The sequence below is a fragment of the Homalodisca vitripennis genome, chromosome 5, assembly GCF_021130785.1.
Source record: "Homalodisca vitripennis isolate AUS2020 chromosome 5, UT_GWSS_2.1, whole genome shotgun sequence".
Taxonomy (NCBI): domain Eukaryota; kingdom Metazoa; phylum Arthropoda; class Insecta; order Hemiptera; family Cicadellidae; genus Homalodisca; species Homalodisca vitripennis.
In genome coordinates, this window is record NC_060211.1 from 50,002,015 (window position 1) to 50,021,308 (window position 19,294).

At 32.3% G+C, this 19,294-nt stretch overlaps 1 protein-coding gene across 1 annotated transcript; it reads right to left on the reverse strand.

The window, feature by feature from the left end:
• Window positions 1-4,018: 4,018 nt before the first annotated feature.
• On the reverse strand, window positions 4,019-18,582 carry LOC124362138 (probable peptidyl-tRNA hydrolase 2). The gene is made up of 4 exons (XM_046816368.1): window positions 18,055-18,582; window positions 6,388-6,549; window positions 4,936-5,027; window positions 4,019-4,250 (listed from the first exon to the last, which is right to left on the reverse strand). The coding sequence occupies exons 1-4, from the start codon at window positions 18,136-18,138 to the stop codon at window positions 4,043-4,045; spliced, it is 546 nt and encodes a 181-aa protein (XP_046672324.1). The 5' UTR covers window positions 18,139-18,582; the 3' UTR covers window positions 4,019-4,042.
• Between the last annotated feature and the right edge of the window lie 712 nt (window positions 18,583-19,294).

Here is a 19,294-nt window from a genome sequence, read left to right on the forward strand (position 1 = left end):
CAGTACACGCAGCTCTTAAATATTTATTTTTGTATAAATCATGAACAAAATTTATATTTATGATTTACGAATATTTCTAATAAATATGTCTCCTGGACTGGCACAGGCCTAGTCTGTACAGGTAACAGCCTCTTTTGTATTATTTTCAGTAGTAATTACAAATCATCACACAGGTGAAAATAACCAACCTCGTCATTGGTAAATGTCTTTTTAGGTGAGACATTTTAAGTTTGCCATTTGGAGGGTTAACACGTTCACTACTGACATGTAAGAAAAAAAATCATCACCACAGCTTACCGTAAAAATATAGCTGACGACATGCCAAACACTCTCCATAGACTGACGTCAACTATAGTTGATGCTTGGGGTAACAACAGACCAGTGTTGATAATAATAAACCTAATGATTTCAAGAGACAATAAAACATATTGTGTTCACATAAAAAATAGTTAACGACTCAAATTTGTTTATCAGTTGTATAGGAATGATTAAAAATTATGTTGCCCACGTCCCTGAGTGAGATAATTTTTACTGCTATTTTGGTAATCCTTATTATCCTACTTAAATTTCCAATAAACAGTACTCAACAGTCCACAGGATGTGTTGTCTATTTAAATCATGGTTGAATTTTTTAATATATGTAATAATATTTTACATTAAAATAACCCATTTTATTGAATTGATAATAAAAAGTACCACAATACAAAATATGTTTTCTACGTCAACTACAGTTTACATCAGTCTATGAGAAAAGTAACACGTTAAAATACATTTCAAGGTACACTACAGACTGGCATCGCCTATGGCATGTATTAAATTATAATTTATAAATGAAAATCGTTTTCTTTATTAATTTACATATATTTAATTATTGTAGACCTTAATTGATGGAAAAAATGTTTTTATACTCGGTCTATTTGGAAGCTTATCTCACCATGCTTGGTCTCTGATGAAAGACGAGTCTAATAAGACTAGCCAGTGAGAAAGTTTTTTTTTTCAACTGTAGTTAACCCTCGGTAGTGAACTGGTAGTGAACGTGTTGTGTAAAAAAAAAGTATGTGGTGACGTAGTGACTGAACTGAACTGGCAACTCATCAACCAAATTAGTAGACCAACAACTCTTCTAGGACATAAAAAATTTATGGAGAATCAGTAACATAAACTTGATTTATTTTGCTTTTACAGAATTTAAGTTAATTGTAATCCAATAATGATTCAAGTCAGTAATACTCAGTAACACAATCATGATTTTATTTTCAACTTCTACGGTTTATATTTCAACTAGCTGTTACCCGTGGCTTCACACACAATCTTTAGAAAAGTCCTTATATTACTTAGTAAAAGCAATTTATGCGCAATTAGCTGCGGGTAACAGCTAGTTCGTCAATACATTCGTAGTATTTTATAACCAAAACTTGATTTTCAATTAAAATACCAAATTACAAAACAGATACCCAGTTACTCATGGCTTCGCACGTGATTTCCTGCCGAAAAATTGGGACATAGGAGGCATATTTCTTTTGAAACGTCCTTATTACCCTTCTGAGATAAATAGTCACTGAAAGATACTCCAAGCTCATGAACTATTTTAAGATTAAAATTTTAAAACAGTCTCAATATGCACTTGTGAAATAACTGGAATTTTTCTCTAATATTCTATGATTTTTGTATACAATCGAAACTATATTGTACGGACATTGTATGGACATAAATCTCAAAAGTCGAATTCATTTGCACAAATACAATGTAATAAATGATGGCGCTCAATGTAATTTTTAGAAACGAAAATAGGCATATATTAGGTACATAATTATTACAGTCTAATGATTATGAGCTCCAGATGTTTTAAACGAAATTGCGTATGGTTTTTGTATTTTAGGCTTTGCGCGTGTATAAACTTCTGGATCGAATTATTTATACTCATATATCCGATGCCATTATTGACCTTGCTTTGTTGTCTCGATGGAGAGAATATGTATGCACGGAGTTCTGAGAACCATACTTCTGTAAAAAAAAAAACCTAAGGTAGGTTTTTATAACATTCTTTATATTTGGTAGCCAACGTAAGATAGTAATTTTGATATCTGCATTGCTCTTCTGATCAAGCACGAGCATGGTTTATATTAGAAAAATATTGCAGTTAAAGGTGAATTTTTACGTAAGATTTGAAATTGTATTATCTGGATAGTAAAGTCTATGCTTAACAGTGATTGCAGAAACAGTTGAAACAAAATTTGCTGATTCTCTTAAGCTTACTTTATGCTTTCAAACTATAAATGTAAAAAAATTTTAAAATCGTAATTAAATTATTAGACATATTTGTTTGTCGCATTATATATGTGTTTACAAAGAACAGCTGATTAAATTTGAACAGGCTCTTTCACTTAATAACATAGGTTTGCTACAATGCATTTCTTACGGGTATTTCCATAACTTTTAGAGACCAGTGGGGCGGAATCCTGAATCGGGAACGGGATAAAAAGTTACCCTATGTCCTTCTCCCAGTCCTTAGCTACTTCCCTACCAATTTTCAGCCAAAATCGTTCTTGAGTTATAAATAGTTGAGTTACCTAACACGACTTTCTTTTATATATATTACTAGCTGTTACCCACGGCTTCGCAGGCAAATCTTAAGAACCGAAGTTCTTATATCACTTAGTAAAAGCAATTAATGCGCAATTGGTTGCGGATAACAGCTAGTTCATCAATAAATTCCTAGTATTTTATAACGAAAACTCTTGATTTTCACCCACGGCTTCGCACACGATTTCCGACAGAAAAATTGGGACATAGGAGGCATATTTCTTTTGAACGTCGTTATTACCCTTCTGAGATAAATGATAGTCACTGAAATATACTCATGATCTATTTAAGATTTAAATTTTTAAAACAGTCTCAATATGCACCTGTGAAATAACTGGAATTTTTCTCCAATATTCTATTTTTTTTGTATACAATTGAACTATATTAGACCATCGTGGACAGGAGTCAAAAAGTCGGGAATTCATTAGCGCACATACAATGTAATAAATTATGGCGCTCAATGTAATTTTGAAACGAAAATAGGCATATTTTAGGTACATATTATTACAGTCTAAATGATTATGAGCTTCAGATGTTTTAAAGCGAAATTGCGTATGGTTTTTATTTTAGGCTTTGCGCGTGTATCACTTCTGGATCGAATTAGTTATATCTCCGATGCCATGTTAGCTTGCTTTGTTGTCTCGATCGAGAGAATATGTACGCACGGAGTTTTGAGAACCATACTTCTGTCAAAAAAAAAAACAACTAAGGTTAGTTTTTTTATAACATTCTTAATGTTTGTAGCCAACGTAAGATAGTAATTTTGATATCTGCATTGTTCTTCTGATCAAGCACTGAGCATGGTTTATATTAGATAAATATTGCAGTTAAAGGTGAATTTTTATGTAAAATTTGAACTGTATTATCTGGATGGTAAAGTCTATGTTTAACAGTGATTGCAGAAACAGTTGAAACAAAATTTGCTGTTTCTCTTAAGCTTACTCTATGCTTTCAAACTATAAGTGTAAAGAAATTTAAAATAGTAATTAATTGATATAAAACATATATTTCTTTTGTCGCATTATATATGTTTACAAAGAACAGCTGATTAAATTTGAAAAGGCTCTTTCACTTAATAACATATGTTTGCTGCAATGCATTTCTTACGGATATTTCTGTAACTTTTAGAGACCAGTGGGGCGGAATCCTGAATCGGGAACGGGAGGATAAAAAGTATCCTATGTCCTTCTCCCAGTTCTTAGCTACCTCCCTACCAATTTTCAGCCAAATCGGATCAGCCGTTCTTGTCTTATAAATAGTGTAACTAACACGACTTTCTTTTATATATATAGATAGATTTCAATAAATAGATTAAAAACTAAAAAGGGTATATTTATTTATCTGTTGTTGTCTTAATCAGTTTTTTACAAATTATACATAGTTAACAATTAAGAATCACAAATGATTTCAGGGTTGACTACTAAAAAAACACAAATAAACAGGAAAACTATATTATAGTTCATTTTAATAACCTTAAAGAACCCGTAACTTTGTTAACAGTTTCTTCTGACCCAAACAAAGCGAGGACTGTAGTGGACCCTGCAGCTACTTCAGTGTGTCCTGCATCCTTGACTAGGTGTGAGGGGATCCCAAAATCTTTTGCTTTAGTGCACAACTTCACCAGTGCATCAGTGTTTTTTTTCCCACTCAGAACAATCTTTTTCTGTCTAAAACAAAATCAAATATTTATTCTATAAATTGAATACAGCCAATTCTATAATTATTATCAACATCTGTGTAACTACTTTTAAAACACCGACAAGTCACACTCTAACTGTACAGAGCACAAAGTTGCCAAAAATGTAACAGCATTGAGATTTTTAATGGCAAAAACCTTTTTTAATGAATTGTACTTTATTGCAGAATTTCACCAGTGCATCAGTGTTCTTCCCACTCAAAACAATAATTTTTTTTCTAAAACAAAATAAAATATTCCATAAATTGAATCCAATCAACAACCAATTTCATTATTATTATTATTGCACCTGTTCATCCACTTTTAAAAACCATACTACACAATGCCCTCACATACAAATTGTACTGATCAAAAATTTGCCAAAAAATCTCAACAGCATTTACAAGCAAAAACCGTATTTTTTATCCATTTTAAGATGTTAATGAACTTGAATATGCAAATAGACTATTATTGTAAAAGGTACCATTTCTTATATTTATATTTATTGTCACACAAGCAAAAAATAACTAATGAACCTTTAAAGCTTTATAGCACATAACGATCTCCCAAAACATTTTTGTGTTTTTATTCATGAGGGATTACGAAAAGGAACAAGAAACTGACTGAAAGTATAAAGCCAGATGACCACAGCACTCCTGAGTTCATAAGATTCTTACCCCTCATCAAGCCAAGCAACCAAATCATCTCTTGATTCTTGATGTGATCCAAGTTCAATCTCCCTGTACAAACCAAGACATCCATGAGCAACCTATAATTGAAAAAATAGTTAGACACTACAAAACACCTCATACGCATTAACATTTTGTATGTTTATCAATAAGATCAGGCAGAGGTGTATGTAAAAAGAATACAGAAATGTGGGACAATCCTTATATGGGATAATACAAATGTAGGAAGAACAAAGCAGAAAAGATAAATTTATACTTTCTTTTTTATCAATTACTTTTATATTCATCTCAAAGTGATACATCAGTCTTTGATTTTTTTAACCCAAGAACTAGCAATGGTGAACTTCTATAATGACAAGACGCTTTTGATGTCTTTCCCAGCTATATTTAAAAAAGTGTTAAAAAAAATGTAACTACATTTTGAAAACACGATTGTCATTGAAGTAAAATTCCAAGTTTAACCCTTTAAATAAAAGTTATAAAAACTTTGGTATGTAAGATTTATTATGTACAAAAAAATCACAAAATCTTCACAAGAACAAAATATTTATAAGAACCACAAATATAATTTATGGTGTTTTATCACTCTTGAGTGTAATGGTATATTCATAGCACAATAAGCTTATTTGGATACGAATAAACACAATATTAAAAAAACATTGATCAATAGACTTGCAAATAGCTTAAAAGCTACGCAACTGAAAACTTTTGCTAAATTATCGCTTAAACATATGAAATTTTTGCCAAGAAAATGAAATGTTTGGTTTTCTTGACTAACATGAACATTTCTTTTCAAATAAAAAATATATAACGTGATATTTGTAGAGATTATTTTTCACTTTACTGAAAAAATGTATATGTACTATATATTATTTTGCAGTTGAAATTAAGAATTTTATATTAGTACTTCCATTTTTTTTTTTTAAATCGTTCTATGACATAAATAAATAAATATATATATATATATATATATATATATATATATATATATATATTTATGTCATGGAACGATTTTTTAAATATGTTTAAAATAATATGTTAATATGTTTTAAAGAATAAACTTAATTTTATATATATATATATTATATATAATTAAGTATATTCTTTAAAACATTTCGAGAACTGGAAGACATGTTAAAAACCAAAGATACAACTAAATTTTCTCTAAAACTACTGCACTTAGTAATAATAAAATGGCATGCACAAAGAATGGTTTACTAAAATCTGAATCATGTTCCTCTTTATTTGTGTGATAGTTTAACATTATTTCAATTACCATAAAAAAATATTTTTTAAGCTACCAAAAATACTTATTATTTTAATTTGTATCGTTCTTTATTCTAATGGAGGCAAATTCAATTAACAGGCTACCTGTACTAGGTCAAATTTTTGAAACTGCTGACAAGATTTAGAGATTAGTTATTTCCTTCAAACACTAACCTGTGCTGCTGTTTTCCCAATACTCATTTTTAGATCTGAGTTTACAACAAATACCATTTTATAACCTTCGTCAACATCTTCCCATTCTTCTGCTACTTCTTCACTGAGATTTAATAAATAAGCTGCTGCTAATTCCACCGAATAGCCATTCTTCACCAAAGCCTAAAAATAAATTACCAATAATGTATTTAGGAATAAATCAGATAACATTAAGAAACCTTTTATTTAGTAAAAATTAGATCATAAATATTTTAATAAATAATTCCTAATGTCTTCCAATACAAGGAGTGGAATTCAAAAACTTATTTGTGTTGATTAAAATATTAAGTAACTCGTCAAATTCAACAAGTGATCACTAAATGACTAAAATATTATTTTGAACTTGTTTGATGAAACTACAGGTAGTTGAACCTCAGTGATTTTGTTTTATAATTTTTTGTCATTTTTTAGAGTCCCAAAGTTTATTTGGTTTAATTAGTTGTCAAAGAATTAATCCTCAAAGTCAAATATTAAAATAACAGTGAAAGGCTTTGCTCAAGATATTCAGAACCCAACTCCCCTTCTCACCACTCAAAAATACCTATAATTGAAGAAAATGTATGTGTAAAAGTTTAACCCTTAGTACAGGGAGCGGCAAAATGATCTGACGGTTTTCGCTGCCGCGCTGTCAAGCGAGTGAGCGGTGGGGGGTGGTGGGGATAGTGGCGTGGCAGAGCCTACGTGCGGACATTTTTAGTAGCCATGGAGCGGTGGACGGCTGAGTACCGTGCGTTCGTTGTGGAAGCATTTTTTTTAAAGTGGCGATAGTGTTGTTGCTGTTCAGTGGCAGTTCCGCAGGACGTTTTAATGTGGCTCCAAGAGGGAAAGTGCCAACTCGAAACACCATTTTTGCTGTGGGTGGGTAACTTTAGAGCTACCGGTTTAGCTTTAAAACGAAAATCAACAGGCCGTCCAAGCAGCCCGGACGCCAGAGATCGTCGAGAGAGTGAGAGGAGCTGTGGAAGCCAGTCCTCGGCGGCCTGCACGTAAACAAGCTGCAGCTCTGCAGATGTCTGACCGCTCGGTAAGAAGAATATTAAGGTACGACCTGCACTTTCATCCGTAGAAAATGGCTATCGTGCAACAGATGAAGCCCAGTGATTATGCAAAACGCATTGAATTTTCAGAGAAAATGATTGATTCGCTTACAGATGAAAAAATTCTCATTATGAGGGACGAAACTCATTTTCATTTGAATGGTTATGTTAATAAACAGAATTTCCAATATTGGTCAGAAAACAATCCAGAAGAACTGCATGAACGACCTCTTCACAGTCCCAAGGTCACTGTGTGGCGTGGCGTAACAAAAAATTGTGTTATAGGCCCATACTTTTTTGAAGAGAACGGTCTAACTGTAACCGTCAATTCACAACGATACCTGACTATGTTGAAAACTTCCTGATCCCCGAAATACGCATAAATCGCTTCAACCGCCACAGAATTTGGTTCCAGCAGGATGGGGCAACTGCCCACACAGCCAATGTGGTAATAAACTTTTTAAGAAGCAAGTTTCGTGGCCGAGTCATCTCGCGTTTCGGGGACATTGCGTGGCCACCTCGCTCCCCGGATCTCAGCATCTGTGACTTCTTCTTGTGGGGACTGCTGAAATCTAGAGTATACACAAACAAACCCCGCACATTGGATGAACTGAAGGAAACCATACGCCAAGAAATAGCCAACCTCTCTCCTGAAATGTTAGGGAAAGTGTTTGACAATTTCAGTGCAAGATTGGAAGAATGCATCGCCAAAGACGGACATCATTTGAAAGACGTTATATTCAAATCTTAAACGGATCAACTCGCCCTTTTTTTGGTTATTTTTATAAATTTTCATAAATACCAATCTGAAATCTGCAATAAAACACTTTGTACCACTTTAAACGTTTGAGTTGTTTACATTATAAAACCGTCAGATCATTTTTGTCGCTCCCTGTACTAGTAATTTCTTTAGTATATGTAATGTAAAGACAAAACTAGATGAATTTTCTATCTTCAATAGTTTTACTCATATTGAACATGAAAAAGTGTATTCCTTTAGTATCATGCCATTGGACAGGTTTAATTACATTTATATATTTTTAGCCAAAAGTTGAGGATTGAGGAGAGTAATTGTATAGCGGCTGAAAGACACAAACTTGACACAGTGGTACAACCAATTAAGTATTGAATGCAAACATACAAATAAACTGGTTTAAATTGGATTGCTATGTCGAACAAATGATTGCACTACAAGCAGTCTCAACTGTCAAGGCCTATGATTAAGTTACAGTCCGAGAAGGTGGCATTCAGTTCCCAAGAACTGATATACTAAAAGTCAACATTTTTGTCGACTATAAATGACTTATAAGAGTAAAGTTTTAGTTAAATTGTATTGTAACAGTAAAATGAAAATTTTGGTAATACATCATCTAAAATGTAGGTGAAAATTATTTGAAAAAAGCTTACTAGAAACAATTTATAAAAGTTGAATTAAACAAAATTTTAGTATAAAAATCAATATTTTTGTAATTAACTCGATAACAATCTGTATTTTCATGCATTTCAATAGTTAAAACTAATACTTATTTAACAAATCAATACTAGTAGTAAAACACACATTTTTGGGTCTAGACATGAAAAAAATGTACAGCCCTCACTGAAACTTATTTTTGAGTTTTGTGACAATGTTTCTAACGAAATGTGACAAAAAGAATTAATTCATCAGTCTTGTGAATTATATTTTTAATGAAGAAAGGAACTTTAAAAGAAAGTACATAATTTTATTAATAACAAATGATCATAAAACTATTTGTGTATAGCTAAGTAAGTAATAAAAACCTTAAAATTCTCTAATAATGTTGTCAAAGTTTGTGTAAGATAGATAGCTTTTCTGCATTTGTGTTGAAACTAGTCCGAAAATATTATTTTATTTTATTTTCTAGTTTGCAGCCCTTTTGGGCCTGCAGCAGGTGTTCCCAGAACTATTGGTAAACCCTACACTGAATGCAGCTACAGTAGGTACAGTCTCTATACTCCAGCTTTGCACCTATCAACCATTGTGCAGGCATTGTGTTGCTTAGTCAGCTGTTTTGTTTTCATGTCTGGTGTCCATAAGATTAGAGCTGGGACACACAGATGAGTAACTTATTCATACTGATTGTAACGAATATCTTTGCTATAGTTGAAGAAGTTGCAAATACAGTATAGTGTTCAATTGTAGTTCAATGTTGGGAAATCAAAAACACATGACATTAACCTTAGATAAAAGTATATTTTTAAACTTTTGAAGAAAGGTGTTGTTGTACTTACAGTATTGATCATGAAATATTACATTAGGACAAAATAATCATTTTTTAAAGTAATGAGTTCCCTGCAGAGCAAGAAAAATGGTGAGTTTTCACTTCATACTTGATTCACGCAAGAAAGAAGTAGTCATACACATCTATTTCAGATTAAATTTTTAAGAAAAAGACCAAATTATTTTAGCCAATAAAAAAATCAAAAATGAATAACTTGTACAAGTCTAAGTGATGGGTGGCTCGACAAATTTAAGACATTGTTTTGGAGCCACATTATTAGCACATTTGTTATGTTGTTAAGTTTTGTAATAACACAAAACAATGAGAAATCATTGTGACACGAATTACATAAATATGTATTATGTCAGTATGATATGGATCATTGTTAACCCATGACAATGGTAGACTTTGGTTTCTGGTAGTTTACTGTAAGTAATCGCTAGAGCATTTTTGGTGAAGTTGGCGGAACTACAAGTGTGTTCTGTTAGGGAGCACCAGTGTGTATGGTGTTGGTGTTTACTTTTAATTGTCATGAGTCCATTGATAATTAAGACCCGTGTTGCACTATTGAATAAAGCTCAAAAACATGCCAAACTAACATCTACCATTTAGCTTGGAGGTTGATAACAATAAAGGAGTAGTCAATGGAAGCAGCTGAAATTGGCATGACCAAGGCACAATGTCCTGAGTCATGGGTTACTGCACACAAGAAATAATTAAGTAAGCAAAGTCACGTGAAGTATGAGCCACCTGTGACTCATATGTGATAATACGTTTACTGCAATTTCTTACTTAAAACATGTACTTCTCACCACCTCAATCCCGAAGTAAAGTGATTGAAACTTTTTACAAATATACATTCCAAAAAATAGAATAGGTTTGGTGAAATATGGTAGGGTTCTCACATAAAAGTGTACTGTATTATGAGTCACTGGTGCCCTGCAGTGATCACTGGTTTATACCTTCCAGTTGAACCTACCACTAGGCACAGCAATTACCGATGTGTTACTTAAATCTGGGGAACCTTATGAATGTCCAAGAGCGGCACATCACTAACTGCAAATGTTGAGATTCTGGGGTGCAAGGGTAATTCGATAGGTCTAGTCTACTGCGGGAGATAACTGTTGGAGTTGGTGGGGTTCGTTTTCTAATTATCAGAGGTTCTTGCTAGCCTCAACAAGGGTGTGCCTCCCCCTGCCTGCTTTGACTGGAGATGCTAGTTCAGAGCTGGCCTCCCCTTCTTCTGCGGGGGGGGGGGGACATGACTTTGAGATTAATGCCCTAATTATTCCTCATGGATCTCGATAAGAGGCGGTCCCTATCCTCTAAACTTACCAATCCTGTCAGGTTCTTATAGGACTAAGTGCAAGTTATATGCCTCTTGTCCTAAGATAACAAAAAATTAGTCACTGGTGAACCATGCCACAATGTCCATGTTTCAAGATTCAAGATCTTTATTGGCCATTAAATAACATTTTCAGTTACAATAGGCTTCGTCATGAAAAAACACCACATAAAAACTAATTTACTTACTACTAATTTAGTTAAACCATTAACCAGATGTATTTTGTAACAGATCAAACATGTTGCACTTCATGTACTCGTCAACAGAATAAAAAGCTTTTGTCTTAAGGGGACTGTTACCCAAAAAATTAATAAAATAATAATTTTTTTTTATTTTTCTTTTGGAATGTACTGATTTCATTGTAGTAATTAGTTTTTTCCTATGATTACTATAAGTTGGTAAAAAAATATATTATTGAAACCCTTGCATGTCATTTTTTCGACACTAACTGAACATCAGTCATGTTCCACTAGCTAACACTTTCATATATTTTGATGAACAACTTTACTAGCTAAGTTGATAAAACAAAATGTGTGAACAAATACCATTGCTGTGCTCAGTGTAACACAAACACACAAGACAATTCAACCACTCATAGAATCTCTATAATATCCAGATCAACAACTCCATGAGCAATAAAAAACACATGTAGTCACTTGTCAACACAACCTTCATTAATGTCACCACTGTCACCTTTTTTTAGCAAATCAATTGCAGAAGAGCCCAGTAAAATAGAGCAGAGAAAAATAATATCAAAGGTTCAGTTTTACAAAAATAACAATACAACAAATACAAATAACATTACCAATTTTCATGACAACATACAGCACCTGCCCTCATCAACTGAAAAGTTTACATGATTTTTCTCAAGATAGTAGGCATACTAAGGCAAGGAGCTGTCAATCATCATCCAAGTTTTCTATTTTTCATCAAAATGTTCAACATTTGACATCCCACTTAAATATGTTAAATATAAATTTAGAGGAAATACAAACCAGATATCTTAGCACTAACTGAACATAAAATTGACAGCAGCAGAATTGGTTGGGTTACACATTCCTCAGTACAACATTTGCTCGTCTTTTGTGAGATCTCATCATTCATCTGGAGGTGGAGTGCTAATATTGGCTAAAGAGCATATACATTTCAGATGTATTAAATTTACCAGCAGTTGAAGCTCTCTTAGGAGAAAAAGAATTTTGAGTGCTGCCTGTCTGAAATAACTATAGATCAATTTTCTTTTGTATTGGCAGTTTTATATAGATCACCCCAACACTGTCTAGTAGACAAAATTTTTAAATAACTTAGATATATTGTGTAATATACTATGTCATAAATTCAAAAAATGTGATTTTGGCGGGAGATATAAACATAAACGTATTAAAAAAAGATATAATTTACACTAAATTTAGTAATATATTAAAAGTGTATAATATGACATATTTGGTGGACTTCCCAACTAGAGTTACAGCTGATTCTCAGACAGCCATAGATAACTTTATTACGAATATAGATTGTACAAAATTAAATATATCAGGTATCATAACTCAAATATCCGATCATGATGGTCAACTTCTAGAATTTTTAGAATTAAATTGTGTTGATTCAAGTAAAATGAATATAAAAAAAAACTATGCAGAAGATTTACTTTAAATAACACTGAAACATTTTTGCGAGATATAGCAAAGGAGACATGGATAGAAGTTTATCAATCACCGGTAGATATGAAATATCAACAATTTCATAGTATTTTTAGTTATATTTTCGAAATACATTTTCCTAAAATTAGTCAAACTGTAAAACATTTCTTAGGACAAAAATGGATTACAGATGATGTACAAATCAAAAAGAATGAATTAGTTTGAACTTGAGAAACAATTTAGAATTTCCAAAAACACAAATTTGAAGTTAGTCATAAAAGAAAGAAAAATGTACTGAAAGAGTGCATGAATAGAAATAAACAAAAATACTTCGATGATAAAATTTTATACTCTGACAACAAACCAAAAAACAACTTGGAAAATAATTAAATATGAGGTAAATAAACAATCCAATGTTAAATCATAATTAAAAGTATTATTGCAAATGGAAAATTAATAACTAATCCTGTTAGCGTAGGAAACACTTTTAATGATTTTTTTGTGACAGCCGTTGACTTGCTAGTATTACCTAACATACCTCAGCTCAACTCTATTTTATACCAATAGTGAGCACATGACCTGTGCTCGGCCATGTTTCAGATTTCAACCGGTGTCTGAGTATCAGTTAAAAAACAATTGTTTTGTCATTTAAAAACTAAGTTTTCTGTGGGGCAAACGATGATATACCAATTGATATTGTGAAAAAAATCTGTTAACTTTATTTTAAAACCTCTTGTCCATGTAATCAATTCTTCTTTAATTTCAGGAATATTTCCTGATATTTTAAAAGTTGCCAAAGTGATTCCTCTCTCTTTAAAAAAGGTAATGTGACTGATCCAGCATGCTATAGGCCCAGTGTCATTGCTCCCAATTTTTTCTAAAATATTCGAAAAAGTGGTTTATGATCAGCTTTTAAAACACCTAGAGTCTAATGAACTGGTTGGACAAACAACAACATGGCTTTCGTCGTGGAAAATCAACAATAACGGCCGGTATTAGAATTTATCCAGTCCATTATTGACTCAATTGATAAAAGAGAAAAAGTAATTGGGATATTTTTAGATCTTACCAGAGCATTTGATAGTGTCAGTCATGTAAAGTTAATAAGGAAATTAAACAGCTTCGGTATATATGGAAAGGAGCAAATGTGGTTTGATTCCTATTTAACAAATAGAAAACAATATGTAGAAATAGAGAGAAACCATTTTTTCACAATAAAAATCATTATGTGAGGGCACATAGATCACAGCTGCAGGACACTACGGCATGGTGTGCCCCAGGGGTCTATCCTGGGTCCTCTATTGTTTTTATGTTATATAGGAGGTTTGCCAGGGGTGATGGAGGGGGTTGGATGGTGGCGTCTGTCTGTATGCTGATGATTCAAATGTTTTGTTTTCTGGTCAGAAAGCTTGAGAATATTGAAATCTCGTCATATATTGGTCTAAGTAGGATTAAGGATTTTTTTGACAAAAATAATCTTTTATTAAATTCAGATAAATCTAATTATATTTCTTTTTCTACAAAGCAATCCAGATCAAATTTAAACTGTGACATTTTTCTAGACAATGACAGACTTAAACAAGTAGACCACACAAAGTTTTTAGGACTTATAATAGATATAAAATTTAGCTTGGGATAAACATGTAGATCATGTTACTAAGAAGATGTCTACTGGTCTATATGCACTGCGACAAATGACAAAAATTAGTAATTTACATACACTTAAATTAATATATTTCTCTTTGATCCATTCACATTTAGCTTACGGAATAAGCATTTATGGGAGCAACAACAATAAGTATTTAGATAGGCTTTTGGTCCTACAAAAAAAAAATCTTTGAGAATCATGAAAAATTTAAGATATACAGATTCTGTTTAAACATATTTTTCTGAACTTGAATTCTGACAGTATATGGTTTATACATATTTGAATCAATAATTTATGTAAAAACAATTTTTTGATCCGATACTACAAACCAATAAACATACATAAAATACCCGTTTTAATAGACATGTCGATCAACACAATCTTGAATTTTACAAAAAGAAAACATATTACAGAGGTGTTAGATATCTACATAATTTACCAACAAAATTTATAATGGAAACAAATCTGTTAAAATTTAAAAAAAAGAAGTCAAAGATTACTTAACTAATTTGTCTCTATATTCTTTTGAGGAATATTTCAATACAAAAACCAATTAATTCATTTAAAGAAGAATTGAAGATAAATTGTGAAGATGTTTACGATTGTATTTTTTTACTTATATTTTAAAATTAATATTAGTATTTAGTTTCATTGTAGTGACGCTATTCTTTGTACCTTGTACATATTACAGAATAAAGTAGTTTGACTATTGACTATATTGACTATATTTCATTGTTTTGCTGTATTTTAACTTTTTATGTTGGCTATACTGTCTAGCATCTTTATTTCAGGTTACTATTATTGTTACTACTGTCAAAAGAGGATGGGGGGGGGAAAGCGGCTTTTAAAAATTAAAATCTGTCTCGGGTAAAGTAAAACTTGAGGATGGTAAGGGATTAGGTGGGCAGGGTAGGCTAAGTGAGCCTAATATTAAAAAAACTGCAGAACCTATTATGGCCTGGCTATAAGGCGAAATGTGCAGAGTGTTGAAGAGATGAGAAAGGCAATATGGGCAGTTGTACTTTCACACGATGTCATCAAATGATAAACCTACTCATCAGCTATGCCCTAAAGACAATGAGACATGGTGTAAATATAAACCTGAGTTTACTGACCAATGAAATGTATGACCATGATAAACATTTTCACATCCCTGAGTGTGTTATGAGTTTTATAAAAATCCATATTCAAAAGACCTTTCAGAAACCAACTGTTGGAGCGATTTTTGAAAGGGAAAACTCAAAACCAAAATGAGTCATTGAATAGTGTTATTTGGTCCCTAATACCAAAAAGAACTTTTTGTAACTCTGCCTACCCTTAAATTTGGTGTTTTACTCTGCAGTTTGTAGCTTTAGTGACGGCTTTTCTAGTAAATTACAAGTTTTGGAAGCATTAAACCTATGTCCAGGGAAAAATTTTGTAAAAGCGATGAAGCGCCTAGAAATAGTGCGAATGAAGGAAGCGGACAAGAAAGTTCAAGAACTAGAAAAGAAAAATAAGGAACAAGAGAGCTTTTGAAAAGAAAACGCCTTGAAGACATGTTTACACAAAGTGAAGACCCAGATAATCCATCCTACAGCTCAGGAAACTACTAGGCTATTGCAGTTAAGACATTTTCTTCGATTCCCGTAAGTTGGTTTTTTTCTATTTAGATGCAAGTTTTCTCAGCCATTTATGAACTCAGACCTCTCAAATTTTTACCACTTGTACTTTGTACTATAATCTAGGTCCTGACCAAAGGGTTTTACAAAATAAAAAAGTATTATCTTAGAAATAAAATATATTTTGTGATTTTTTTAGTTTTAAAAAAGGTGAACTTTTTAAAATTATTTTTTTTAATACTAAAAGATGATAAAATTGTAATTTTGGTTGGTCACGAACTATAAAAAAGGTGTGCTTTTAAAGACAAAAAAAATCAAAGCTCTATCATGACTCATTATTTTAGAAACCTGCATTAAGTTTATATGGACTAAGATAGGCGGGTATACAGTCCCCTTAAGCCAAGTTAAAATCCTTAATTTAAACTTATTAATAGTAGTTCTCTTATTGCTAATTTGTTGAACAATCTAGTTTGTTGGGAATTGTAACTATTATAAGTCTGAATTAGTCTTACTTGAGGAGCTACAAGATTATATCAAAACCTAGTGTTGTAATCATGTACTAACTCATGAGAGATAAAGGTGTTGATATTTTCTCTAACAAACACTAAATTCTGATATATATATATATATAAATACAAGCAAGAGTCCTTATTTTAAAATTATAAAAAGACTGTCTGCAGGACTCTTGATTAAAAAGATCCGCCATTAACCTGATTGCCTTTTTTTGCCACAAGAAAACTTTTTTGGAGGCACCAGAGTTGCCCTATAGACGGGTACCATAACAAAGGTGTATATGAAACAGTCCAAAGTAAGTCATTAACAATGCTTCAAAATTAACACTGTACTTAAGTTTACGTTGGAGAAAGATTACTCTAGAAAGTTTTTTACAGAAACCTTCCACATGTGGCCTCCAGTTAAGTTTACTGTCAAATACAATCCCCAAGAGCTTAACAGGTTTAATGTAGTTATCGTCTAAAGTTAACTTATTATTGTATAAAAATTATGTTTTGAGTCTTATTTTCATTTATAATAATGTTGTTGGCTGAATACCAATCTTTAGCTTGTTGAAGAGCATTAATTAATTGTACATTAAGTTGCCACACATCCACATTAGAACAAAGAAGAGTTGTATCGTCTGCATAAAGTACAGACATGGATGAAACATTAACATGAAAATCATTTATAAAGACTAAAAACAATAAAGGACCAAGTACAGAGCCTTAGGGAACACCTGCTACTATCTTCTGATACTGTGACGAAACACTGTTTACAGTTACCATTTGCACTCTATGCACATACCATGCTGTAACTGGTAAAAAAAACTCGTGATGTAGAATCTGTTGAGCCCTAAACTATTATTTTTTTTACTGTTGATGAAATGTGTCTATGTCTGGATGAAATTTACAATCATCAATGAAAGTGGCTTATTTTTGCGTGTTTTGTCCAAAAATACATTTTTACACAGAACCGAAGCTGGTACTCCTGGTTGCAAATTGGAGTGCCGATGGCCGAGCGGTCTAAGTCGTTGGACTTTGGGTCTGAGTTAGAGATAACGCAGGTTCAAATCCTGTCTGTGACCATTGCACTTTTTATCAGTACCATTGACCTTGTACTGTATCGACTCTCCCCCTTATTCTGTTTGATAAGATCCTCGCACAGGCCAGTGGTCCATGAGGGCGGACAGAATAAGGCTTGAAAGGGGATCGGCCTCTCCTTAAAAAAAAAAAATTAGCTGGTCAGGTAATCTTTTCACCTTGCTCTAATACTAGTAGCATATACAAGTTGCAAATACTTGTCAATAGTAAATCTAAAAATCGCAGAGCTTTTAAAAATACCAATTTGCCCATTTTGTGTACACAAATAAAAAAAAGGGTAGATGAACAAAAAACTTTTCAGTGATTGGTTTAAATAAACTTTAGAGGCAGTACCTATCAGTTAAATATCAAAATTCAAGAGGATCTGAACACAAATGGTTGAAAGTTTCCTAGATCAATGTACTATTTAGAACTAACCTAATTTCATATACTTTATTAAAGTTTGTGGTTAATATGACATCAATTGTGAAAGGTAGTTTTAGGTATTGTGGATTAAGTAAATATGACCTAAACTTCCCTTACCTCTTCAGATTCCTCTCTTGAAAATCCCATGTCCATTAAAACTTGAAGGCTAGTGTCAGTAGTTTCCTGCAAACTATCTTCCATATCTTGCTAAAAATGTAAAGGTAGCGGTAAAATTTAATGTAAACACAGCAGTTTTATCAGTATAACCCTTCAACAAAAATGTTTAGTCTGATAGGTTAGGATCTAATCTCAAATCCAATGCTTCCATTAACAACTAGTACAAACCGCTAGAATGCGGGTTCAATGCATTACAATCATACTTGATGACTTGATTAATGCTGGGTGGCTATACAAGTAAACATCAGGATCACTGTTGCCAATTGAAATAATAATAATATTTCATATCAGTTAACTTGATATTACCTGCAAGTTACATCACTACTTGCAAATTTATTTAAATCGCTAAAAAACTACTAATATCGTAGTGCAAACCTACAGTACTATTTAAAATCAAAGTATTACACTACAATCATTACTATAAATTATTATGCTTGCTTTTGTAATGGTTGAACCGTTGGAAATAATAATAATAAAAATTAGTTGATAAACTATTTCAGTATGGCTACCACAAGTAATTTGGCTTTAGAAATAACTGTTTTGTACTGTTTGATATTATACTGTAATTATCTTTTATGTGTTTTTGTCTTTAAATTGGGGCTTCTTTAAATTTGAAAATAAAAATGTTTAATGTGCTAAGAATAGTCTTTTCAAATCCGTCTAAATGACTACTCCATGATGACTACATTTTCATCATTTCTTAGGTCTTATTGTAGGTTTATTTAATTTTATAATTTTGTGATTTATGCAGAAGACAGCAGTTGGCTATAAATGATCAAATGAGCAATGTCTTCTTAGGGGATTGATTAGTTAGCGATAAACCACCCAAAAACCAATTAACTCCATGAAAGTTAAAGCAGTTAAGAGATCACTGGTTGAAATCCCGAGAGGTCCTATCTTTTACAGGCATGAATGCAGTGTACTTTGAAGTCGATATAGCTGAACGCCCGAGCCTTAAAAGAGAGCAAACACTCACAGGTTGCGGGTAACTTTAACTTTGAATGTGGGTAATTTTCCTGTTGCGTTGTGACGAGCAATGTTTTGGTAACTTTGAATATGAAAAATGCACCCCTAAATTTTGTCTTCATTGTCTGCCGAGGTTATGACTGCATGCTGTCTGTCCTTGAACTGTGCCACGTTTTCTGTGTTAAGTGTTAATAATTATTTTAAATGTAAATTT

Excerpts from the sequence above, each read along its gene's own strand:
- LOC124362138 (XM_046816368.1), bottom strand. The coding sequence starts at position 18,138 with ATGGAAGATAGTTTGCAGGAAACTACTGACACTAGCCTTCAAGTTTTA. Across the intron at positions 5,028-6,387 it reads TTGGGAAAACAGCAGCACAG|GTTGCTCATGGATGTCTTGG; the intron begins GTTAGTGTTTGA and ends TTTCAATTATAG. Across the intron at positions 4,251-4,935 it reads GTTGCTTGGCTTGATGAGGG|ACAGAAAAAGATTGTTCTGA; the intron begins GTAAGAATCTTA and ends ATTTTGTTTTAG.